We start from the raw sequence: 27,766 nt of genomic DNA on the forward strand, positions 1-27,766 counted from the left end.
CTTCTTGCCCTGTCCTCACTACACAGCTGGACTCAATATTCTCCGTTCAAAAGCTGATTGCTTATTTTCTCTAGTATGCAAACCAGTTGGCTTCTCAGGGCAGTGTTAAATGCAGGAGGAATAAGGGCAGAAGAGTATATTGTATATCTGGCTTGCCTGAGCCCTCCAGTGCAGGGAGATGCTGTTGGCTCAGGGCTGGGTGTGTTGAGCACTCCTCAGGTGTGTTGTGATGGCTGACCAGGCACAGATCCTCTAAGCAAAAGCTGTTTCTCTAATCAGGGCCCAGGTGTTAGACAGCTGAGCTGGAGATACCAGCTATGATTCTGACAAAATTAGCTCCTCTGTAGCTTGAAATGAGCCCTTTTCTTTCCCAGTGTGTTCTCAAATGCTCCAGTTGTGGATAGCATCCTGAACTAATATGGAGCACTGCCTGTGCCAGCTCCAGTCATTGCCACTCCCTATTTCTTCTTTGCAGTAATATCTTCCTGCAAGATAGGAAAGTAATTTGTAGTGGCATGGCTTCCTTTTGGACTAGATGACCCCTCAAGATATTTTCTAAGCTGAGTTAATCTATGATTCTGTCTTTGTTTCTTCCTGTAAAAACAAATATGTTGCATTCAACCAAAAGCCTATTACCTGCAGCAGCTACTTCTCTAGTGAAGTGCATGAGGAAAAAGAAAATGTAACATTGCTTTTTGAATGTCTTTGAGCAGTGATGTTTAATAAGGCAGAGATGGTTTCCTGTGGTTTAGTAGGTTATTCTGCAACTGAGGCATCTTGTTTTGGTTTGAACCTCTTTAGGTATTTAGCATGTCTCCATCACAGCAAAATATCCACCCAGAAATGCCTTAAAACACAACACTTTTTTTTTCCCCTCCAGAAGTTCATGTCTAGATTTTGTAATTATATGCATAGTTTAAAAAAAATTACCTGTGTTTGTAGTAGGTGTAACGTGACCTTTCTGAATTTCTTACAGACAAGAGCAGAGCAGTCCCATGGTGCATACTTCTTGCCTGAGTTTGCACTTTCTCCACAGGGGAGTTTTCTTGAGGATACCACGGGGGAGCAGTTCCTCACTTACCGTTATGATGACCAGGTCAGTGTCCCATGTGTGAAAATGGCAGAGATTAATTGATTCATGTAACTCTGACATAAAGATTACTGTGAAACAGGTTCAGAGAGCATGTCTTATCTTTTGAAAGCACATCAAATTTATAGCAAGTTGGATGATGACACGCTGCACAAAATCCAAATTAAGGCACTTAGTTGTATAAGTAATAAGTGAAACCACTTTTGGAAAATATTAATAGGATGTAATGGAGACAAAAGCAGCAATATTTTAGTGATGTGTTAATAGATGTTTATAGTTACATCTGCAAAAGGTGTAGAATTAGAAGTGATTGCCCTTTCTGTGAATTGTTTGACTTAACCTAATTTGTTTTATTTAATGGAAAAATCAGTGTTAGGCAGATTTTGCGTTTTCCAGCTTGCAAAAAGTCAGAATGTTGTATTAGTTAATGAAGTTTTTGTAAGGGAAGGTTGGGCAAATTATAAACAAATGGGAATAATGGATGGAACAGTGTTTAGAAAGAAACAATGTTTTTTTTTTTAAGTTAAAAATTTTTAATGCCTTCTCCAGACCCATAGAAACATTATTTTAAACATGGAATATAGATATAAATGTAAAGAAAGCAACATGAAAGAAATGCTGTTAATCTTGGCAGAAGATCTGAAGTAAACCTAGGAAATGTGTGGCGTGCTGTGGAAATTTACTCATAACAAAATGTGTTCCAGGAGTCAGTTGAATTTCACATCAAATCTGTCTGAATTACATTCATAGACACTTACAGTACATTTCTTAATGTAAGAGGAGGGACTTTGTTAGGAAACACTCCCTACAGAAGTGAGAGAAGAGCCAAACTTCCCCTGCATCCCAAGGTGTGGTTCTGTCAGTGATGGGCAGATTTATTTTGAAGGATGGGCTCCTTGCAGGAGCTACTTGAAGAAAGCAGTTTGCTCATCACTATCCTAAAAGAGAAAACCGAGGTGAGTTTATTTAAGCTTTAAACTGACAATGTTTTTAGATAGACAAAAGGAAGAAGAAAAGCTACAATAGAAAGCATGCTGAGCCACTGTGAACTATTTGAATTTAGTTTAAATGTTTACAATAATTCATACTTTTGCTTCCCTAGAGGGTCTTGATTATCAACAGAGAAGGTTCTTGGATAAGACCTTCCTTGGACTAAACACCTGGGAAAGCAATAACTTATAGGACAGTAAAATGCAGCTGCAACTCAGGCTGCATTTAATGACAGTAGTTGAAAACACTATAAAGGTTATGCACTTTGATCAGAACAGTTTCCATTTAATGGAGCACGTTTTCAAGAAGATGATAAATCAAATATAACAGAGGCTTAGTCTGAGTCTTTGACTAGACTGTTTGGACTATGTGAATAATATAGCTGATTAAAAAACAAACAAAATGAATCCCTTGAAAAAGCCTCAAATACCAGCATAGCTCTATACAGAAGCCAGTTCAAAGCCCAATTCTATTTGATGGAAAGAATTCCTTTTGCTGGAAAGTTTTCCATTAATTCCATTGAGATCTGAATTGGATCTAGGATATGGCCAGCTTCTGTTCTTTCATAAATGTGATTTAGTTTTGAAGCCTGCTCTTCCCAGACACTTAGTAGTATGAAATTTAGTTTGAATTCCTGGAACTGAAAGTGGTGCTGAAACATCAAAATGTTAAAAGTAAAAGCAACTGTATTAGCAGTAGTTTCTTTTGAAAGAAAGTTCAGTCCCTAAGCATTATTTATTAAAAATTATAAATACATTGAATGCAGGTGTGAACTGATCTGCATCTCCAGCTTTACCTTCCTGCAAGTAAACAAGAATTTCTTTGCTGAATTTTCCACGATTTTCTGGGAAATTAATCATACGTTTGTAATAATACACAGTTATAATTATACTTTTGCTGCAACGTTAATATAAAACTCAATTGTATCATGGTCAAACTGGGTAAGAAAATTCGATCTTTGTTTTCTGTGCTCCATTCAACTCTTATGACATTTACTGGTATGAATGGATGGAAGTCTTCATTGGGTAATCTCTTGAATTTTTATAAGCTGGGATGGATATGTTTGATACATGATAAATGTGATAAGAATACACAGGTGAATAAAAAGAGAGAAATATATATACATTGAAAGCCCATTTTAACCCATCCAACACAGAAATGGAATCGGTACTGGAAGGTTACCACATAAATAAAGAATACAGCAGCATCTTCTCACACACCTTAATTCCTTAATTTAGTTTTAGCAATTCATTTTCTGTCTTGTCCTACTGTGAAGAGCTGCTGGCCTTTGAGAAATACATTCCCTCCTTTTCCCTGATGTGCAGAATTGTCCTCTGGGCATCCCTGCAGAGTCCTGGTGCATCCCAAGTTACACCTGAAAATTGGAAAATTGAAGTAACCTTGTGCACTTGACTCTAGTAAAACACAAGATCAGTCTGATCTGGTCTGCTGTGGAGGTGATCCCTCCTCTTGTGTCCATGGAAGGGAACAGAACAGATAAAAGGGGAGAGAGGTTCCTGAGACTGTGGTATGGAGGTGGAGAAGAGGGTGGCTCACAACCTCTGTTCTTTTGGCTAACCAGTCTTGAGACACTTGCAGGAAAACCATCTATCCCTATCTTCCCAAGTGTGCCCTTTCCCCCCTTGTAGTCTTCCTTTTCTCCAGGCCAGTAAAATTTCCAGCGAGAGATGGATAATATTTTTATATAGCAGCATCATCATCGTCATGATCCAAGATTAGTTTCCTTACATCCTCCAAACACAGGAATGTTTCAAAGGGGTTTTCTTTGGCTGTTGTGTGTGATATTTTTCAAGCAGGGAGCCAGTTTAATCAGAATCATTCATTCCTTTGTTAGTAAGTAATCTCAGTAAAATAGAACTAGCTGTTACTTAAATATTCAAAAGTATTTGCTATCTGAAATGACAAGCTTACAGTTTGAAATGAAAGATGAGTAAATATTAATAGGAACACACTGTACTCTGCTCTAGCCCAGCAGAATTACACATGGATTCATGTTGTACATGCAAGATAGTACATTTTGTTCTGGTTTAATCTGGCAGGACTGTGCTCTCATTTTTGTACAGGACTGCACTAACCTCTTTGCATATTTTGTTGTTCTATGTGTATTTAAGAATTACATGAAGATGAAATTTTTTGCTAGATATTTTCAAAATTCAGTGAATACCTTTTATACCACATCTATGACTCTAGAGGAAAATACCTTTAAAGATCTGATTAAATACTGACACTCTGATTCACTGGGGTGACATCTGCATACAGTGGAACATTTTAGTTTTGACACATTTATTGCTGTATCTTCAGGGAAAAACAGTGATTCAATGCAAATACTTCTGAGGGATCCCAAAGGACAGAAATGTAGAAATGTTTAATTTCAACATTTTGTAAAGGCTTCTTTGTTGTTCACCACGCAATGTCTTGTATCAGTGCATTGCATCCTTCATTTCTGAAATTTTAGTGAGTCAATGCAATTTAAACCTAACTTGGTACCAAATAGATTTTGATGCATAGCCAAAGACTTCAACTGCTGTTAGAAATTTGAGATTAGAAAAAATAGGCCCCCCCTTACCATTCATTAAAATAATTAAATAACTGAATAAATGTATGAAAATAAATTAAATTATGAAATGAATATACATGCAATAGCCCTTTCTCCAACCTTGAGATACATGTTGAACCTTGCCATAAGGAATAGTTTCCTAGTATTCTTTCTGATTTCTTTTGGCTTTTCACCTTTTAATCTACTACAAGGAATTTTTTTCTTTTCCAAAATACTAGTAGTACTGGAAAGCTTTCTTGCAGAAATAAAATGTTCTTGTTTTCTGACACTTAAGGTATTGCTTCCAAGTATTAAAACCTTTCCATATGACGGACCACCAAGAAGGACAGCAGTGAAAACTTGGTTGGGCTGAATGTGTTTGAAGTACATTTCCACTTTGATTGGCTGGCTGGCTGAGAGTTCTCTTGGGGGTGTGGGTAAAAAAAGGGAAGGAAAAAAATAAGTTTATCTTTAAAGAGAGAAAATGTTTGCTTGACCAGTTAGCTTTCTAGTTGACCTTGCTTCTTCTGAATTTTATGATGTTTACCAGTTTAAACTCACAATAAGGATAGCCTGATTCTGGAATGAGATATATGGCTCTAAGTAGTCCAATCTTGGCAGAGAAATCTAATGTTTCTAAACAAATATTAATGAAAATCTGCACTGTCAGGCTTGTGTTTAGCCACGTGAGGTAAGGTAGAAACTGGTCAGTCTGTTTTCAACTAGATGTGCAAGCTGTAATACCCAGGCTGCAGCTGCTACAGTTCATTTAATAACTAGTCTTTGGATTTGCTAGAAATGTGCCTTGTTATAAAGTGAATGCCAAAATCGGGAAAATATTCTCATTCAAGCCTTGTCTTCCACAAATAGAAATAGTCTGTCTTGGCTTCTGCTTTTTCACAGGGAAAAGGAGCATGACATTTAAAGTATTAATTTGAAAAAATACAGTGGAACTCAGGATCTGAATTACTTTAAAAATTAATATTGAAATGATCTGATGGAACCTATTACTCCACCTTTTTATTTGTAGTCCAGCAGCAACACCTGTTTGTGTTCTGTTAAGTTTTTCATATAACACCAAGGAAACTCTTGTGTGGACAGAAGTTGTCTTATGGGTCCCACTGGGCTGACAGCCGTTTTTCCACAATTTCCTAAATCTTTCTCCATTCCACCTGCTGCTGATTGCCATCCTCCCTGCCCTGCCCCTGGAACGATACCCGAGCCACAGCCTGGCTTTGAGTATTAGCAGCTTGCTGGGTGCTGCTCCCAGGCTGAGCCTTTTTATTCCTTTGCCGGGTAGTTTGCATCTAAATCACCACAGAAATGGAGCCACGAATTTTCAGGCTTGGAGATGAGTCACATAAGGGACATTACTGCAAATTAACACATCAGTGAAGACAAACTCTAATCCCGGGAAAGGAGGAAGATTTGTAGTTAGTGGCTCACTTACTACCCATGCACATAAAGTTTCAGTACTCTGGATTTGAGAAGGAGCCTGAAACCTGTGTTTTTCTCTGACAAGCTATTTTTGTTGATATCCTAAAAAAGCATTCAGAACTATTAAAAAGACTTAACATATTGAATCTCAATGTCTAGCTCTTCATTTAGAGATTCTTTTTTTGAATAAACAAACTGTTTTCAAGTGGCCACCAACTATTTCAGGAATTCTTCTATAATGAAAACATTCCACTATGGAACACTTGGTGGTTTCATTTGTGTATTTGGAGAATGAACCGATAAACTTAATTTTATCCAAGCACCAGAATTGCAACCACTAGTACGTGGCTGTGGGAATTTCAGCACTGTGTCAGAAATACTCCTTTGCTGCTATGTAGAGGACTGGCCTTGCAGTCCTCACTCAGCCAGTCTGCTGATATTAGAATTAATAACACTGATTTCACTGCCTTGAGTCCTGCGAGTCTTTCCATTCTCTTAGCTAGGACATCTTGTGTAAGTAACAAATTACTAGGTCAGGTTTGTGGTACTCCATACTGACCCTACAGATGTCCATAACAAGTTTTAAATTCATATTTAAGGAGTTTACAGCCATGTGTTTGTAAGGCTGTGTGAAGATAAAAGGCATCATTTGGTGTTTCTCTGAAAATTTAACTGAAGGTGATATTAGGTGTTCCCTAATACTTTTAATTCTACTCCATTTTTTATAGATACCTTTATTTTTTTTTTTTTCACAGGCCTAATTTTGGTCTTTATTTTTAAGAATATGTTTTTTGGTTGGGTTTTTTTTGGGTAAGGAAGTTAGCTCCATAATCAAGTGAAATGTGTTTCTGATTTGGAGTGGAAAAGAGGCAAGGATTAAGAGAAAATGAAAACCACTTACAATTTCAGGCAAAACTACTCTTAGAGACTGGTACTGCATAAGTCAGGCATGATCCTATTCAAACAATACTTTTGTTTAGGCTAATTGCTGGCTGGAAGTGTGTGAGCAGCATATGCACAAGTAATTATATAATTACTTGTGTGTGATAGGTTGCTTAGTGAATGGAAAAGTGTTTTTAAATACTTTTGTATATTGGCAAACTGAAGGGGAACTGGCACTTCTTAAAAGCACCAACTACCATTTTTAGTTCAGGGTTTTGTTGTTCAGAGAAAATAGTGGAACTGCTGTTTGCAGTCCATGTTTCTTTGTGCACTAAGAATTACAGACTTCCTTGTTTTCTATTACAGCCTCAGTCCCAGCCCTGCCAAGGGTCTCTGTGTGTAAATCATCCTTACAGAAGCCAGCAGGTCTTCACCTTGTGCAGTATAACAGCCTTCACAGGGAATCTGTAATAGCACAGTTTCTGCTGAAAACACATTTTATATCATTTCAATTTGGATCAAATACATTCCAAGAGGCTGTAATCCTATTCCACCAAATTCTGTGGTGAAACTCACTGGCCTGGGTCTGTAGTCCTCCTGTGGCTGTGATGATAGTGACCTCAGGAGCTGGCAGAGCATTCCCAGGTAGCAGAAGTGACCCCTCATTTGCAAGGTCATCCCCCAGAATGGTTTCTAAAGGAAGAAAGGAGACTGAACCAAAACTTTTAGTTGTTTCTCTTATTCTTGCTCCCCTGGGTGCTGGACAGATTCTGAGGCTGCTCCGGTGGATGATAAAAGGCTATGCAGGGGCTACTGATTTTCTTCCTTTTTTCTTAGACATACTTTTGGGGCCACAAATTGATGTTTATTCAGTTTGAGGTTGAGCTACATAGAAAAACCCACTTTAATACTAAGTACCTTGCTTTGTTTACAATTCTAAGTTTTCCCAAGTATGTTTTTCGGTTTCTAGCAATAGATTAAAAGTATTCTTTTTCTTAATTTATTTTTTTAACCTTTCATTCTCCAAGAAGCAGACAGAAGGATGTGTATTTAGGCAAATATTCTACTCTAAAGTCTTTAACTTAATTCTTCTATACTGGATTAGTTAACAGGACACCTGATGAATTAACATTATACAGATAGGTGCTCATTTGACATTCTTTAGAGGAGCCCAATGATTAAATCATGAGAGATTGATACAATGTAATGTGAATTTCCCACTGACCTCCTTGTGCCCCTAGTGAACCTCCAGAACTTGGTACATGTTCTTATCCAAGAATTTTGACATTGATAAAGGCTTAGGTTCAGCCTTCTAAATTAAGACTGAAAGGTCTGGAGGTAACAGAAATAATCCCATGCTTACACAGCCCTGACTTAGTGCTGCTGCCATCTATCAATAAGAGTTCATTGAGATACAGTAGAGAAGTGCTTCTAAATCAAAAAGATATATTTCAAGTACTGTGGGAAATGCAGTCCTTGGAACTGGAAAGTCATTCTTCAGATATACATGGATGAGAGGATGTTTTAGGCTGATAAAGCCTGATGGTGCATTAATCACTTTGCTTATACAGCACAAACGTTTTGAAACTATGTTTTTTTCTCTGATCTTAAACAAGGAAAGAGCAGATTGTATTTATTTTTTTTGATAATCTACATTTATTGAACTTCTTGAGCTGTTTAAGCTCCTGTTAAATTTTGCACAAATGAGAAGATAAAATTGTTTTACTTAATTGTTCATGAAGGATGAATGTGATCAATATGGATTTTATTTTCTTTCTGTGTTGTTTCTGCCACAGATAACATTTAAAGCCCTGTGAGAGTTCATAGCAGCTTCTTCCTTTTAACATGGAAAGCCTTAGTAAAAAATAGAAAGAAATTTCAGTTTATGCTGCCCCTAGAATAATGATTAGGAAAATGCTTGCTTGATAAAATGATTGATCCCATGTTAAGGTGTTTCTGATAAAATTACATTGTTTTGCAAGGCAGTGGGTAATTGAAACAGGATTTATATGATTGAGGACGTGGATGATATCCCTCATGTCCTTAACAGTCATCCTTTCAGGCCTGTCCAGCATGGGAAAATTATTTATAGGAGAGACTGAATGTGACAATGACCCTTTTAGGAGAGATGTACTTGAACCTAAATTTCCTCTAATTTGTATGTCTCTACTGTAGAAGATGAAGTGAAAAATCTTCTTTTAAAAATCTGCATCTTTAGATTGTGTTTCTAGAAATAGTTAAAATGCTTCTTGATTTAATTAACATTTGCATAATGAACCAGGCTTGGGACAACCAAAGAACAATCTCTTTACCAATTCTAACAGTTATTTGTTTCAAAATAACTGTCAGCATTGCCAGTTAAACCTATCTTATTTCCACTAACTATTAGACTTCAAATGCTATTTTCTTACACAGAAGAAAATGACCTACATTAATTATCAAATTTGGCAATTACAGGAAAAATGGTAAATGCAGGTTCATTGAGAGGATCACCCCTGACAACTGTAGTTCTCATTTTCAGAGCTTAGAATGTGTTGCAGTACTGCAGGATCCAAGGCATTTTAATTCTCCTAATGTGCAACACCCTGGTGCTGTGTGTGTCAGGTGTAGGTGTTACTTCCCACCAGCACTTTTGCTGAGCCTTGGCTTGGAGGCTGAGGGGTACAGAGCATGTCCATGACTTTCAGAAACAGAACTGGGAGAGTTTGTATTTAAAGAAGTATATGGACTTTGTTACTCATTTTTTCATGTTATGGAAGCTCTTATTTTTTTCTTCATTCTTCTTCTGTTTCATATAAAGCAGTTGCTTGCTTTATTGTTTGGACCATAAGCTATTGCTATTTACTAATCCCTTTAAATGATTTCCTCCAAGAAAACACTGAGACTTTGGGGGCTACTTCCAGCATGCAGGATGTCCTGTGAATGTCAATGGAGTTTTTTTGCATGTCTGAAACTGCAGAAATAAATGCTTGCATGGGGTTTGAGGCAATAGTTGAAGGTTGTCAGTGCTTGGTTGAGTGTTTAGCATGGTCTTTGGCAAAGAGTAATGCAGTATTGAGCATGAGCCTTGAGTACTGTAATGTATTTGTAACACAAATTGTATGTCCCATGATTTGTGGAATGATTGGCAAATCAAACATTCCCTTTTATTCTTTGTGTTTTTCCCCCCACTTTCCTATAGACAGGCAATTGTTATGCTGATTCCTGGTCTGGAAGGAAAGGCAGTCAGACCTCTGAGAACTGGAAACAATCTGGACTTTTTAAAATACTCTTAAGACTATAAAACCTGACCTCTTTCCAGTAGAGCCTATGTAACCTAGCTTTATAAAATTATCTCATTGGTAGTCAATTTTTTGTTTGTGTTATAATGCTATAAGATATTTTTGTGCTTTGATGGTATAAGTCTTTATTCATTTAACATTTTTACTTTGCATAAGAGAAAAAGGACTTTTAAAATGGCACCAAACCCTTTAACTGATTTACAGGTTCATGAAGCAGACTAGGGTATTTGCACATGGGTGAGAAAAATTAGTAGTAATAGGCTGCTGTATGATGTGGGATGTTTTTGTAATTTTTTAAATAGCCCTTGGGAGATGGTTGCAATTGTAAATACAAGATATGTTCTCCTTTACCTGATTATTTAGGCTTTGCTCCAAAAATCATAGTAAATTCAATAGACCTTGGATCAGCCCTTCATTTTTTACTGCAAAAAGAGATTTGCCATTGATTTCAGGCAGATTGCATTCAGGTACCCCAAAAGAAATGCTATAGACTGTTTAATCAGGGAACTCCTGGAAAATGGGGTAGATCCTGCAAAGCACCAGCATCACTGCAGTTCTCTGCTGACAGACAAGTTCACTGGTGTGTGTTTGTTTCTGTCAAATCTGGTGTCCAAATGATGTGTGAAGATTTGTACAGTGAACTTTGTGTATTTTCTCCAGATTCTGGATATTGTGGGGATCACAGAATTTTCTGATTTATAGAAGCAAACCTATTTAAACACATGAATGCTTAAATGAATCACGTGTTCAAAATATATAATCTGTTTCAGTAATTATGTTGTACTCAAATCACCTAAAAAAAAAAAAAGCTAACAAAATGTAGTTTCTTACTCCATTCTTATGCAAAGTCTTTGCTAAAAATACACATATTTGCTGATATGTGTAGTGTATAGGCCAGTGACCTTCCTTTGTCTAAGTAATATGGTTGTGTAAGGTATAAATCTGATGAAACAAGCTGTGGTTTTTCAGGCAGCTCCCATAATGTCTCATAACGTCAACACAACATATGGCAAAATACCTTTTTTTTTTTTACTGTTTATAAAAAAATACTTGGAATGCATCACCTTTACTTAAAAGAAATGTAGTGCATTGGCTTGAATATTTTTTGATATTATTAATAGATGAGATAAAATATGTTCAAATATCACACTATAAACCATGAAATTTTACCACCTTTGAGTGCTGGCTCCAGTGGCAACTATTCAGGGCAATATTGCATTCTAATGTATGAATCAGAATTATATCCTAAGTCTACTATTAAAATACTAGGGCTAAGTTTTAAACTTGTCCTGCCCTTTCTATTCCATTTGAAAAATATTTTTTTTTTGCAGGTATTTTTATACTTTACAGTGAACTTGCCAGTTAATGTTCATTCTTCTCCTGCTTCTTCAATATTGAGGCTATAGGATAGTCTGTTTTTCTCATACTTTCAGCTCTGCATTCTAGTGAATGTGAGGCAAGGAAAAAGAGGGTGAAAATATCTCTTAAGAAAAGTCCTTTTTCAATGCAGTTAAGTGACTTTAATTGAAGACTGTTGCCCTGAAATTAATTTTAAAAGGAATATCTTTAGTGTCAAAAGAGATGATCATCCTTGTAAGGTGTAATTATAATGGAAATGTCTCCTGTACTTTGCTGACCAAAGTCTTGCATGCTGAGGGGAGGCTCTGCGGGCAGCACCACGAGGGCTTTGAGAATTGGTTCTGCATATGTTTGTTAATATTCTGGTGTGTGTGGACAGAAGATTTGGAACCCTGTCTAGAGCAGATAAAATAGATTACCTTGGAGTCTGCAGCCCTTCTGCACATGCACAACTTAATTCTTGTGAGGACTCCCATGGACGTCAGAGCTACCCCGTAAGGGAAGGGGCGCACGTTCCGAAGTGTCAGCAGGATCAGGACCTCGTTTCCAGCCCTGATCTTTGAAATTCCATGCTTAAACTCCTGTGAGGACCCCAAAGAGAGACAGCACCTCTTGGGAAGATCTGAACATCTCCTGCTCATATTGCAGTGAGTGGAAGTTGAAATAATTTGTTGTAATATGATGGGGCCAACAGGTCTTCCCCTTTCATAGCTCGGATGTGTACTGATTTAATAACTCCCATTACTCCAGCCTTGTCATAAAGCTTACCATGAATTGCAATCAATCTAGTTTACATTTTAACTATTATTTTTCTTAAATGAGGGACTCAAAACCATTTTTGCAGATTGACGACATCAGAAGATTTTCCAACTTAATAAAAAAATCCAAATGGTCACATAATATTTTCAAAGAACAGACTGATGGAGACTGGCCTGTTGTCAGAAAAATAGTGTAAAAATTAACTCTTCTACATTGTGATTTAATTTAAAATTAACTTATGGTACTTTGACACCATTCATATTTCATAGAATAGGTGCAGGGTGCAAGTTTTCTGTATTTCCTACCATGAAGAAAAAAAAGAAAAAAACATTAACTCTGACATCTGTTTTTAGCACTTTCCTTCATATTTTTGGATGAATGCCTGGCAAAAGCTGGAAAGCGACTAAGAGATCAACCAAAGATGGCCTAAGGGCCTGTTCCCAGCTGGTACGACATCTGGAATGTTATATATAGTGGATAAATTCAGAGTTGTAGTTTAATAAGATTGGTATTCAAGCATTCGGCCTACAGCAAAGGAAAGGACAGTGAAGCTGACAGCATGTATGGTGCATAATATGTTAAGGTGTCTGAAATATAATTTGCTGGGTTTTCACTTTCATTTTGGCAGATCCCTTATGCTTACATATAAACTTTCATCCAGTATTGTTTCGAACCCTTAAAAAATAAAAGGTGAAGTCATATTGGTATTATATCCAGAGTCTTATCTTTTCACTAAGCTTAGAGTATGTCTGGGTTTCTTTCTTTCTTCTTAGGAAAAAAGTGCTAAAGACAGATTTTTATGAGCTGACTAGAAATAACTTAAGCTGCTACCTTTGCAAATTTCGAGTATATGCAGTCTTTTACAGTGAAGATTTTACAGAATAATAAACTATTCAGGAATCTGGACTTGTGCTCTATGGAACCATATTTGCAAGATTTATGTCTCAGAAGGCCTGGGTTTTTTTCTATTTAGTGTTTAGTTAATCTTTGGTCATCTAATCTCCAAACTGTAATTGAATGTGTTGCTAGACAGGCCCAACAGAGTTGCAGGCAGGGATCAGGACAGAGCCACCTGCTTCGAGCAGCCCTGGGCAAGGTAAAAGGTCTGAAAAAGAGCTGGAGGCGAGTTCTGTTTGCAGCCCTGTGACTGCACCAGTCCCACAGAGTGCTTGCCAGTCCCTCTGCCTTCGGGCTGCCTTTGTGTCCCAAAGTAAGGCTAAAGCCTGTGTGCTTTGCAGGGCAGCCCAGCCCAGGAGAGCACAGAGGCTGCGTGCCCTGTCCTGCAGTTCAGCTGGCCGGGGACAGGCCATGCTGGGGGCCTGCAGCTGGGACACAGTTTGCTGAATCCTGTCTGTGCGGGGCTCTGCTGCTCTGCACGTGTTCCCTTTCTGTTCTGGGACACTGTGGGCTTCTCTCTCTGATCTGCCTCTTTGCTGTGGGATGCTGGAGCAGGGGGAGGGTGAGAAGCTGCACTTCTAACTGGGAGTGACAGCGTGGGCAAGGGAGTGTGCCGTGGAGGAGGATGTAGGGTGTGAATTGTGACTGGGCTGGAATTGATGGAGAGGGATGTAATCAAAGGTCTTATTCCTCCATTTTTTTTTTTTTTTAAGAAAGGGCTTGGTAATTCCTCAGCACATTGTGGTCATTTCTATATTATTTATTGCTATGCAAAATCTTGTAGGTGAAGACAAGCAACTTGAATATGACTTGGCAGGAGGCCAACAGAATTCAGGAGAAGATGGGCCTAGAGAGGGAGGAGAGATGACTCTTGCAGCTGCTTTTTGGTAGCAGTTTGGATTTGGAGGTGGAAAGGCCGGATCTGAAATGACTGCAGCTGACAAGAAGGAAGCTGATTTGTCTGCAGGGTAGTGCCACTAATTGTTGTTCAGCTGGTGGGAGTGACAACAAAATCTTACTATAAAGTTGTGTGTGTGGTGCAGGTGTCTGCATGTGGTGCAACTGAAGCTTAAGAGGCTGAGATCACACAGAACAGCAGCAGCATAACCTGTTCATTCCTTGATAGCATTAACAGTATAGAAATATTTGTTATAAATAGAACAGGAAAAAAGAATTGATTGCCTTGCAAATCATATGACTGTGTCCTTCTTACCTTGTCTTGTGCTCAGCTAAACTCAGCGTGCCTTAGTGAGCTTGGGGATGGCCAGTGAAATCCCTGCTGCTATCTACTGCTTTACTCTGGTATGCAAAATACTAGTAAAAAAATCTAAATCTAGGTAGTACTTAAAAAGTTAACATAATTGAACAGATATCCTTGTGAGAGGAACTTAGTACCTCTTGTGACAGGATGTGATTTTTTTTCTACTTTTGTCATTCCCCTTTGGTTTGATTCCACTTCTGTGGTGTCTGCCATTAAAATACTTTCTAGCAGTGCTCTGAAGAGGTTCAGAATCTCGACAGGTTGTTAGCCAACATGCTCACTTCCACTTCTCTCCCTATATATAGGTTATAGGATATTAACAGTTAACTCAAATCCTTCAGACTGAATTTCTTGAATACTACTTTGCCTTTGGAGTTGTTGCCATTGTCTGGTTTGATCTTAGTTCTTCCCTGACTCTTCTGCCCAGCTCGTGCCAGTATTTCGCAGGCAAGTCCCCAACCACTCCAGCAGCCTAATGGGTCTCCCCAGTCACAGACAGCTGTGTCTACTAGAATGATTTTCACTTTTTCCAGGCTGTAAGTGATGCATATTTACAACAACAAAGTGTCCACCTAAAGCTAATATGTTAAGGTGAAACGTGGTGTTAGCACCACAGTCTTGGGTGATTTGCACAGTTACATGTTGCCCAGTCTCACATTGCTGTGAATTTAAAACTGGAATATGATGGAAACAAGCAAGCAAAAACATAGTGGGATTTAAAAAGGGAGAGGGGGGTCCAACTGACAAATCTTTACACCTTAGTTTATGCAGACAGTTAGCAGTCTACTGCATATTTGGGGTCTGATCGATCCTGTGCTTGTCCTGCAGACTGAAATTGCTCTGTCCCTGTTATCTGTACAGTTAGAGATTATGTGAATTCAGTTAAACCATATGCAGTATTTACTCTTTCACAAGTACTGTTGTCTTTGGGAGCTGGTTATTTTAAAAAAGAGAAATGTGATGCTGTCACAAATCTGTGTTTGGAGCCTCAGGAGCTCCATTCCTGAACTTAATTTTTTGGAATACCAGTTGTAGGAAGATATCTGCCATGCTGGTCACGCTCACATACTTGAATTGTTTAACACATTGGCAGTCAGAAATGGTATCATCAATGTTTAACTAGTTTTTGCATGTTAATTTATGTGCTTTAATAAATATTTATTAAAGTAATATATGAAATTATAGTGGATTCAGGGACATATCTAACCTGTATTACTTGCTGAAGTATTTGTGCATTGCTCATTTGGCTTTTTTTTCCTTGTTACAATTATTTTTCTTAGCAATTCTTACAGTTGTTAACCTATTTGTTTGAAATAAAATTCCTTCCCTTAACCCAGCATTTCATGGGTGACATGCATAGATGAAAAAAATGTCCAGCCATTTTTTTGCCAATGAGCTGGAATGCAAATGCATCCATATACTGTTCAAGTTGGTTTGGCAATAGTTCTGTAACTTTATAGGTTTATATGCTTACACTAGGATGGTTCCTGCTGTTTTAAGTATTGTCCAGAGGATATAATTTCTTAAATGAAAATTGCTTGAAGCCATTCATTTTTTGTATGACAAGTGAAGGTATCAATTACTTTCTCTTATTCCCTGTATAGAATAGGAAATGTTAATAAAACTCAACTTCTGAACCTCCTGATTGGTAAATTTTTGACAACTGTGTTGAAAGATCATTATGGATCAAGGAAATGCTTATTTTACTCTTTAAAGGTTACACACAGGACACAAAAATGGATGAGCAATAAAAAGGAGACATAGAGACTCTGAGAATACATATAATTTATTAAAATTTTATTCCAGTTTTCATTAAGCATGGTATTATGCAGATCTACCCACTCCTTCCTTTTGTCCATCTCTGTTGTTTTGTTTGGCCTTATGTTTTCTGCCAAATTACTGAAAGCAAAAGCATTGGGATGTCCGTGTGGAAATTCTTCTGGTGACTTCAATGAGTCTCATTTAACCCATGAAGCAGTTTTCCCTTTCTTTACATACAGGTGTGGTGTTTTATAGCTCACAATTTGAAGGCTCTTGCACAGCAACTTTGATTGTGCAGTGATTACAGGACCGTGCCCTTAGGAAAAGCAGAGGGTTGAGTTGACTCAGTTCTTCCTCTGAGGCTGGATGCTGAAGAGTGGGGCACTACTGATTTCCACTTCAATTAGATTCTGTTTTACACATTAAACTTTTTGAAGGGTCTGCTTGGTGCCATGAAAGGTTATGTCAGGTATAAACTGCATACATTAAATCTTCTGCCCCCATGTACTGTACGTTTGAACTTCATGTTTCCCTTGGGCCTCGGGTTTTTATCCAGAGGACTTCCAGGCTTGTTTTTGTCTTTCTGAGGTGCAGTTAAGCACCAGGTTTCAGGCAGGACGGTGACAGTTCATAGCCATGAGACATTCAAGCTTAGCTGTGTGTCAGCTGAATCTGACTTTTTGTGAAGAGTGATTAAAAGTGTTCAAATATTTTTGCTGAGTTGAACTTGCTTGGAGCATGGGCAATAGCTTTTTCTCCTAGAAAAAGCCTTTTGTTCTTACTTTGGAGACAAATTTTGAACAGATTTTCTGAGGTGGAGGAGGTCCTTGATAACACTGCAGGGAGACAGCATTAGGCATTCATTCAGAATTACCAGACAGGTATGTCCTGTGCCTGAGTTGTTCCCTTTATTTCACCTGGCAGTATTTTGGCCTAAAATCATAAGATAAAAGATAGCATGGAAGCAAAAGAGTTTTGTTTATCTTAGATGTATTGCCAGCGAATTGCTCTCATATAGTTCTGACTAGTTAAAGGAGTGATTTCGGTATTCTACATATCTGCCAAGCAGAGTATCATATGAAAATAAACAATTTTTACTATTCTTAATGCTTTTATATAACTCTATAGTTGTTAGCACTTGTATTTTTTTAAACTGGAAGTACTTATATTGTTGTATCATTTATTAATTAACTCAGAAACTTAATGACATGTGCAACATTCACCTTCAGAAGAAAAAGGGATGATCCACTTGGCACAAGTAGCAGAACTCCTCTGCTTAGAAATCTTCACTTAGTAGATAAGGTCATTTGAGGATACTCTGTGGTTACTCACATTTGAGCAGAAATCACTATTGAGACAGAATTGAGATAAGAGTTTGCCAGCCATAAAATGAATGGCTTAAAAATTGGCCAGCTATTATGACTATGTTTTATCTGTGGCCTGAAGAAGGAGTAGGTTTGAGACATCCTCTGTGTGTTTTCACATAAATGCCTAGGACTTTCATAGGTGGTGGCTCTGAATGAGCAAATTAGATGGTGCCACTTTGCTATTTGGGTCTGGGTGACTTCTCTGGCTCTGTGTCTCACTGCTGAGATCCTTTTTGAGTCTGGACTCTTACCAAGGCTTAAGTTTCCCTCAGTTATTCAGCATGACCCATCTCACGTGTCAATGCAGAGCTTTGAGGGTTGGACTCCATGCTATGTGATAAATGCTAAGCTTTCCAAATTTAAACCCAGACAATAGTAAACTGTACTCTGCATGTTTTATTCCTGCAGGACTTCAGGGTTGGGGGGATTTGTTAATCTCTATCTCCTCTGTGTAATTAGATAGTGCCTTTGTAAAGTGCTGTGGGATCCTGGGCTGGGTGAGGCATCACAAAGTTAATGGATCTCTTTTATCACAGAATATGTAAACCATCCTCTTAACACTGCCCTTTGAAGACTTCCAGAGGTGTATGCCCCATTAAACAAAAATAAAGACAATGGAACTGGTTTCTGTATATTTGTTATTTTGGCATTATTTTAAGATTTTTAGTGGGTTATATCATGAGAGTAAAACCATCAGTGTATATTCCTTATTATAAATCTGGAAGTGCTGTGGTTTTGAAATGGCAGGGTAATGGAGTTGGGAGGTCTTTAAGTTTTCTGAAACTGATATTTTAAAAGCTTCAAATGTATTTGTTGGAAATTTTAATGAAATATATCAGATTGGTACTAGATGTCAGTTAGAAACAGATGAGGCACTAAACACACCCCCTCTTGCCAAGGTATGGTCTGATAACCAAAGAGTTCAGGTAAAATTGAAAGGAATTTATGTCAATCTACTTGGGTGCTAAGTTCATTTCAGGTGTGTGTTAGGAGTCCTTGATGGAAGACCAGAGGCAGTGTATATGTGCATGTGTGTTTTTAGGGATTTGCAGCCATTTCAATGACAAATGTTTTTGTGCTGCTTTTTGAAATGACCTTTTTTTAGGGCACATCTAGAAATGTAACCCATTGGCTGATCTCTGGGTAGCTTTTTATAGCTACCTTCCTTTCTTGCCAGGTTATCAGTTCATGGCAAAATTAAATGGGGGTATCTTTTGTTGCTTCTGTGCTTTCATAAGTAGCAGCCCTTTATTGCATACGTGGGATTCTTGGGTAAGCTTTTGGGCTTTTTTAATGCTGTGTTGTGAAGAGAATATATAATTGTTCATGATTCCTTTTTAAACAGCACATTTCTCTTATCTCTGTAATTTATTTTTAAAACTATCACCTGGAGATAGTCTGGCTTCACTGGAAAATAAGGATTGACTTCAAGGCAATAGTTGTTCATATATTTGTTCAAAGCCACTCACTAATGGGCTTCAGTTTGATTTATAAACCAGCTCTCTCTTATCGTACAAACTTTAATAGTTAGCTTTTATTCATGGAGAACTGAGTGAGTGAAGTCAGTTTTCACTGAGACAACACTACTGAAATAACAAAATGAACAAGCTATGACTGAAAAGAGCCTTAAATATAAATGTTGTGATTGTGACAGGGCTAATGTTTGAATTTAGATAAGCAATATGATGTAATGCTTTCAGAATTTAAAAGAAAATAATTTTCTTTTTATACCAAAGGGTTCTGAATAATTGGTTTGAATATGTGAATAAGAATATACAAAGTTTGTGTGAAAGAACTGTAGAACCCCAATTTGGATTTTAAATGATTGGGGAAGTAGTATATACAGGCTCAGGAATTCCATAGTTGAAGAATTCTGCAGCCTTTGGGACTTTGATGGTCATTGTGTATTTCTGGATGTTATTTTCCTGCTTGGTTTTCACTTGCAGTGGTTTTCAGGAGCCTGGCTGTGTTGTGCATGGGTATAGAGTGCATGGAAGGTTCCAGGCTGACAGTTTGTTGAGTAGTCTAAAGCCCATGGTCAAAGGTTTGTAGAGGGAGATTGCAGTAGGCATCAGCTCTGATCCAGCAGAGATCAGCTGCTGTGGGATGTACTGAATTTGGTGTGTTAAGGACCTGGGGGTTTCAGTGGAGAGCTCTCCATTGCTTTTTTGCTTTGAAAAGTGGCTTGAAGCTTGGAGATAATCTCTGGATTAACTGGATTCACTGGATGATCCTATCAGCTTGAGTAGATGCATAAAATTTGCATACATACATGGCATATGTGGGTATCAAACCCCCACAAATAACATCTAAGATAGTTGCTATTTTTCTGCCTTAATAAGGAACAACTGAACAATGAAATCCTTGGCAGTAACCTTTGGAAAATCTCCTTTGGTTGGTTGTGAAAGTACTTTAAATTGCAATGTTGACACAATAATAGTGTTGTCAAATTGGTCCTGGTATTTCCAGAGATAGTAAAGTATTTCTGCAAGCTTCTAATTCAGTTGTAATTCCCCGGTATAGCACAGGATGTTACCAAAGACTTTGGAGGGAAAGGAAGGCATGGATCTTTGAGTGCTGGGGACTCTATTTTTAGAATAATTGAAATTGTATGCAGCTACCCCCATTTGGTCCAAGAAGAGGTTGAGTCCTTGCTCCTTGCAAACACAATGCTTTTATCTACATTTCTGCTTAAGTAGGTGCTGAAATAAAGATTAATACAAGCAGGATGGAAATGTACTGTATGTGGCACGTCTTCCTGTAGGACAGGAACAGTGCTCCAGCAGGACTAGGGACTGATACCAGGGTTCTCAGCCTAAAGGCTGGGTGCTGCTGCTTCTGAGAGAACAAAAATAGCCATTGAAATTAGTGGGAGCTCATATAAAGATTGTAGGATACAGATCTATATTTTTTGATTCAGAAGGGTGATAGGGTTTCCTGTAATACGAGAAGAAAGATGAAACTTTCTCTCTCAAAGACTATGGAGCTTGGAGAACTGTGGCTCTAGTTCACTTATAAAAAAACATTGCAGGGAAATGAATCAAGATGTAATCTTTAAAACATGAGTAGGTTTTTGTGGTACCTTTCAAAGGGACGGTGGAACAGACTGACAGGGAAAAAATCCAAACCAGGTATTGCACCTAACTGCTGAAAAATGTGGGATGGGGTGACTCATAGTGATAGGGATTAGGGTTTTTTATTTCAGAACTATTGGTTCAAAGTGAGTAGAGATACTGTACTTCCCTGAAAGAATTGGAGGAGAATGAGATAGTGATTTCTATCCCCTTAGATGCTAGAAAGGAGAATCAGTACTAAATGTTTTATGTCACCTTAGAGTTTGTAGACTTCTAAGTTAAAAGTAATATACGTAAATAAGTATTCTGTTTGAAACTTGAATTTGCCAAGTTTCTTTAGGATCCTTTTCTCTTTTTATATTTTCCTCGTTTATGGTGAAGGGTGAGGTAACATAATTGACTTCAGTTTATAGCATCAAAATTTTCTCATCTTATCTTTCCCTTTGGAGATGAGTTTATAGTTTGTGTCTTAGACTCACAGACATAAAAATGCAGTAATGCTTTTGGTTCACTTCACAGAGCACGTGCACTAACAGGCACACCCTTACTCTGACAGATATCTAGATCAGATTCCCACTCTGGCTGCTGATTGCCACTAGGCACAGGGATAGAGACCGGTGCACCCACATTGGTACATGTAACAACAGAGCAGAAAGAAGGGAAAAGAGCTTCTCACATCAGGTGATTCTGTGCATAGTGTGGAAAATTCTTGAGTATTTTTACTGCATGGAGTAAGGGTCCTTCACTGCTATTCTCTCCTGGCTTACTGGAGTATCTCTGTTAGGAGGCCTGGCACTAGGCAGGGCTGAATGCCTTCTCCAAATTCAGAGATGAAATGCACTCATGTTTCACTCCTGCTTTATTTTTATATATATGTTATGTGGCTTCATAGGAGAAAACAAAACATGAACATCCCTCAAAATCTTTTTTCATTTTTAAATAAACTTCATCCATGACATCACATTTCACTTCTTGGGGGTGGGGATAGAATTTAAAAATAAGACTACCTTTAAAATTCCTCATGTGTGAGCAGTGATGTAACAAGCGCATAGGGTTTTTAAAATAATTTATCATGCAGTAATTGTCATTATTCCCATGCTTCATTTTTTCTCTATAAGATTAGGAAGCAGTGGCATTCTTTATGCTTAATGGCACAAACAATTATAGTACTGACTTGGCACTGGTTTGCTGCTTTGGCTGGCTCTGATGCTGCTGGTTTTTAAATTGGCTGCAGAGCAGCCTGTGGGACCGATGTATAATCAGTTGTCTGTTGGCACGTGGTTCTGGACAGCGTTTTTCCTTTGACTCATCTCTGATTGCAGGGAATCTGCTATTGGCTGGAGCATATTGGAGGGGATGGCTGTATGCAAGTTCCTTAGGAGCTATATGCAAAGTCCCTTTTATGGCAAAAGCAAATAGTTTCACATATAACAGGAAAATATGCACCATCCCAATTTACTTTTTCATTGCTCCTTGGGCTTTCTTTCTGAATTTAATATTATAAATTCTTTCTAGTGTTCCAAGTTCAAAGTCTGTGTGACTGAGTTTTGCCAAATAGTGCTTATAATGTGCTTAGACATTATGCTGCAGAAGTTGAGGCTGTACCAAACTGAGCATCCTTGCAGTATTCTTCTGTGGCTGAAATGACTTAACCTCTGTAAGTGTTTCTTGGGGAGCATAGTAAGAGCCCAAGCAAGGAAATAGGAGGAGATAGGCCAGATCATTAGTATTGTGGTGCCTTCCTTTGTAGTATGGTTCCCCTTAGGCAGAGACCTTTGGGAGTTGGAGATTCCATCAGTTTTGGCAATCACATTGACTTGAAAATGGAGATAGTTGCTGAAGGATTTATAGAAAAGTTCAGTGTTCCTATTTGACCATCTCAGAATGTCAGTGCTGCTCCCTGAAGTGGGCATAGCTTTGTAAATTTCTGCTGTACCAACATTTATACCCTTGAACTGTGTGTGTGTGATTACAAGACACATCTGGCTATCACATCTGTGCAAAGCATAGTGCAAATAATTACGTGTAGTAATACTTAAAGCACAGTGAAAAATGCTATTTATTCCTGTGCTGGAGGTATGAAGGGTTTACCTGTAAGATGTAGGGCTGAAATCTGGGAATAGTGCACAGTGGCTTCAAGAGCAGCATTCACATAGTATTTTCTGAGGGAAAACTCAAAAATTTTGTGCAGAATTGGAAAACAAAAAATGAAGTAAAGAGGACAGTAGAGGCACAAAGCTATCTGTACAGCCAATATTCATAATGTCTTTTCACTTGTCATTTTGTTACTGTGCACATTGACTCCTGTGCCTTGATATCTCCTGCCTGAACATGTGTGAAACTGTCTGACTTCATCTGAGAGGCAAAACCTGTGCACACCTAATGATGTTCCAGGAAAAAAACACCTCCTCTTCTGTTTTTGTGATCATCAACTCCAGTCCAGTCTTCAAAACCTTTAAAGAGCTGTTAATATGGGAAAGATGGCCTTTTAGTTGTACTCACTAACTTATCAGCTTCTCCAAATATATACCCACTTTTCCCTTTCTGAATTTTTGTTTGCCCTGATAACAGTGCTCTGCATTGATGCTGGGCTTACCAATGGCTGGTTTCATTTTTTTCTCTTGCTGTCTGACTTCTGCTGTATTTAAAAATACCTTTTCAACAGTTTTAAGTGTTGATTTCTGTCAACTTAATTTTAATGAGTCTTGTGTCAATATATTGTGTCATTTTTTGAAACTTGTACAGGTGGTTGTAGTGAATGTTTACACAGATACAATTAATCCCAAGCAAGCAAAACCCTTTCAAATTTGAAGGATTATATACTATTAATTATTTTCCAAGTCAATAACACTAAATATTATTTTATGTTTGGAATAGCCTGATTGGTATTACAGAATGAAAGTGGTTGAATTAATGGTATATTGCAGTGTGTTTAGGCAGCCACACAATGGCTGAGGAGGGTCTGTGGGGTTTGCTGCATCCAGAACTCTGTTTAGGCTCTTTGCACAGGGATGATTGTATTGAGCCATAATGATTCCAAAGCTGCAATTACTGCAAAATGAAAACATAGCCCTTTAAAGTTATTTGGGTGGATACTTGTGGTAGGTGCTCTGTGGACTGAGCTGTTACTACAGCCTGGAAGTTGTAACATGCACCAGTGTTTAAACAATGCTGTGTATTAACCAGCTTATTGCTTCCATTTTCTCCCAAGGGCAAGAGAAGCCAAGAAAACTTTCATTAAAGAAATGATCCTGCTAATTTAAGGTGGAATGAACTAGTGTGAAGTAATAATTTGGCTTTGGTTTGCTTTACAGTAGTACCTCCTGGAATGACCTGCTGTCAGGTTGTGCAGGAGCTGGAGCTGCCGGTGACATGTGAGAAGCACTTTTTTATAACTGAGTGGCAACTACAGTGTTCCTAATGGACAACACTTATTATTCTAACTCTCCAAGTGCCTTCCAGCACATGGACTGTTTCTGCTGCTGTCACTCTGCCCATTAGAGCAACAGCTCTTTAATAGTCTGAGCAGAAATCATTCTGCCTGCTTGGTGCCAGAGGAGATCCTGTTCAACGCTGCTGTCTTATCACTCTCTGACGTGGTGGAACAATACTTCACCCCAGTCAGGGATGTCTAAGATTTGAATAAGGTCAGGAAAGTCTTGAAAGTGAAATGCAGGAAATCTTAATTTTTGTTTTGAGACCAGAGATCAGATTTCAGATTTCTCTTCTAAAATGAATGTGCCTGAAGCATATTGTTGTAGTTGTTTTCATGTTAGTAAATGATGGTATTTTCAGAAGACCACAAAATACTGAGGATACTGGAGGGGGGAGCCCTAGTTCACATAAAATTTATTCCCAGTTAAGTGCCTCTTCCTGCTAGCTGCCCCTAGCTCTGTCCCCAGGCTGAGGCACAAACTGCCTGTGAGTGGAATAGCAGTGCACCACATCTTTTCTGCAAACACCTTCTGTAAGCTACCACTGGTAGCTGCTGAAACAGCTGGAGTAAAAGCTGCATCACTGCTGTGCTCAGGAAACCCTTGTTCCTTCTAGTGACCCTCATATTGCTCTTATTGTAGAATTGAGCCTATATTTCTGTTTTTCCTTTCATCTGAACTGTTTTCATCTTCTATTGATGAAATGGGCTATAGCTGAAACTGTATTTCTGTCTGGAATGCTGTTTAATTAGAATAAATGATCCAGTGTGTATGTAAGGTTATTTTTCTTTAATAAATCTTTTCTCCATGTGTATATTCAATGACAAAACTAATTAGGAATGACAAACATGTAATTCAATAGGTTAGAGGGAAAGATTTGTAATGCCTCTTGTACTGCTTTTCATAGCCAAATTGTGGACACTGTGGGTTCTTTGTTTGCTCTGTCACCTTGAAGTTCAGCTTACCAAATTTAGCTCGGCATTCTTGTGTTTTTGTAATTTGTGCTGTTGGCCATCTCAGGGTTCTTATTTCAATTACATTTTTATCTCACTGGCTCTTTTTTATTAAGTTACCCTCCTTATAAAAGTTAATTTTAATTAACTCTAGTAATAAAGAAGTTATGGAAGCTGTAACTGAGATACGGTAACATAAATTTTCACTAAAATGTGCATTTAAAAGAAGAATGGAAAGTTTATTTCTTTTTCTATTTAATTAAAAGTTAAGAATCAGATGTGCAAGCTGAAGGGAAAATTATAACATGCTTAATAGAGTTGAAATGAAATATTCTGTACTCTCTTCATAGTTTTTTGGTTGATGTGTTTCTTTTTGTTGGGTTTTTTTGTTTTGTTTTGTTTTCTTCAAGTTATATAACTTTCCCCATCAGGTTTTTCATTCTTTTCTGTCTGAAGTGATGCATCACACCTGCTTCTGATGCCCAGGGACAGCTGTTTCTCATTTTTTTTTCCTTTTAAGAAACCAATGTTGTTGTCATTGGAGTCAGTTGTGAAACTTGTAGGGACTTTCTGGTATAGGTTTAGGCTTTTGGGAGTCTCAACCTGGCAATACTATAATTTTCCTGGGCCCTTCATTATTCCTGCGAGCTGTAACACTCACTGCCCTGCTGGGACATACTCTGACCCAGACACTCCTCTGGCTCTTCTCTACACAGTAAAGAGCTGTTCTTGTTTACTATTTTAAACATCTGTGTTCTTTTCCATCTTCTCACCACTCACAATGGAAGATAGTTCAGCTTTTTATATAATTCCCCAATTTCCTTCTCTGTTCCCCCATGTCAAGCACAGTTAATGACGAGAATGACACTGGAGGTGCCACTGCTGGCCCACATTTTCCAGCAGACACCTATGGTGTAGTGCTGAATGAGCAGGAGGAGCCTGGTGCTGTAGAAGATGCTCTTTCTGCTCTGAAAGCAGCATTAGGCCAGAAGAGTTGCTTTGTCCTTGTGCCAGGACTGACAGCCTTCCCTCTCCTGTAGTTTCTTCAAGCCTTTCTTCCCTGTGCCAAGAGCACCTTTGTACATTCCCCTGCAAGCACAGTTCTTAGGATGAGACCAAGATAGCTTTCATGTTTGTGTCTAAGTTGGACCTACCTTAAAATCTCCTGCAGGTAGTAAATCAGTTCAGCTACCCCAGTAAATTTCTCTGGAGAGAAGCCAAGGGAAGGAATCAACATGGTTTATAAACTTTCAAAATACATAGTAAGTACTTTTTCCCTTAACTTGGTGATTTACTTCTATTCATTGTTAATAAGTTAATGTGGAGAAACATTGGGTTTGGTGCCAAAAATCATCAGGAACATAACCCAGAGCAATTTTTAAGGGCACAGCTTTTAAACAAGCTTCTGGAAGAAGCATTATTTGACAGTACAAAAGTGAAATAACCCAGTTTGTTATTTTAATCTCGTATCTCCACTTCTGGTGTTCTGTCTTGTGGATGATTTGCATTCAGCTGAGGCTTTGGCTGATGGGTTACCATAAATGGCTCAAAAACAGATTGTTCCACTTACATACAGCAATTTTTGTGTGTAATTAGAATAAAGCCAGGCAGCTTTCTGAAATACCTCTTTTCACCTGATTAAACTTGGAGTCATTGTTCCTGAAATAAAACAGTTGGCTTTTTAGAAGTCCATGGGCTTTTTCCTCCATGAAAGATAGGAGTCACTGTTCTTTGAAAAAGGCATTTCTTGAATAAGAATACTTTTTAAAAATTTAGATGAACTCTTGTAGGTGGGAATTTGAAATGAACTGGTTTTGTATATTTATTAACTGTATATTATTTAACTGGTTTTGTATACTTTATATATTTTAAAACTATTCAATCCCAAATATGCTTTGAAGAGCAGTGATGGTCTTTATAAAATGGAAAAAAAAAAAAGATTTTGCTTTTGCTTACTTTGAAAGTGAAATGCAGGAAACCTTAATTTTTGCTTTTGAGACCAGAGATCAGTTGGTCTCTGGTTGGACAAGGGAGAGACTTTGTAGGCAATAGTACAACTGATTTTTCATGGAGAACCAAACACCATTCTTGTACTATTTAGCCCGTGAATGAAGAAAGATTAGTAGCAACCTTGGTAATTGACTCAGAAGTCCAGCTGAAGTTTGGGAAGACTAAGCTAATATATTCTGGGTGTATGCAGAGCAAGAAAGCAAACAGCTTTCTGGAGTAGTTTATTTACCCTTGTCAGATGAAAACGAACTCAGCAGTGTCGTCCCTGATGTGTGGCTCACAGCACAAGCACAGGAAGGATTATTAGAGGCTTTCCTCACTGAGCCTTTCCCAGACTAAGTGTCACTAGGGTATTACAGCCCCCACCTCACACATGGAAAGAACACTTGTTGTTTTCACCATCTTGCCAGACAGCCGTGGTGCTCTATTCTTCACCAGTTTGCCCCAAGATGTGCTGCTTGCCAAGGCCTCCAGGGGGGTTAAGCACCATGGTCTGAGAGGCTGCAAATCTCTCTCACCTCATTACTATTGCAGGGAAGATGTGGATGATGGAGAGCAGACATAGCTAACCTTTGAGTATGTTGTTTGAGAAATCTCCTTTTTTGGGCTAGGATAGGGTCTTCTCCTGACCCAGCAGCATAAGTTAAGACTGAA

At 38.2% G+C, this 27,766-nt stretch overlaps 1 protein-coding gene across 1 annotated transcript in view; it reads left to right on the plus strand.

Moving 5' to 3' along the window:
- The window catches only part of ADAMTSL3 (ADAMTS like 3), a 171,311-nt gene that overhangs the window by 28,137 nt on the left and 115,408 nt on the right, over window positions 1-27,766 (plus strand). Inside the window, exon 3 of the mRNA XM_053987886.1 lies at window positions 977-1,096. Within this exon, the coding sequence (XP_053843861.1) occupies window positions 977-1,096 (120 nt within the window). The remainder of the gene's footprint in view (window positions 1-976; window positions 1,097-27,766) is intronic.

This window comes from Vidua macroura, chromosome 12, assembly GCF_024509145.1.
Source record: "Vidua macroura isolate BioBank_ID:100142 chromosome 12, ASM2450914v1, whole genome shotgun sequence".
Taxonomy (NCBI): domain Eukaryota; kingdom Metazoa; phylum Chordata; class Aves; order Passeriformes; family Viduidae; genus Vidua; species Vidua macroura.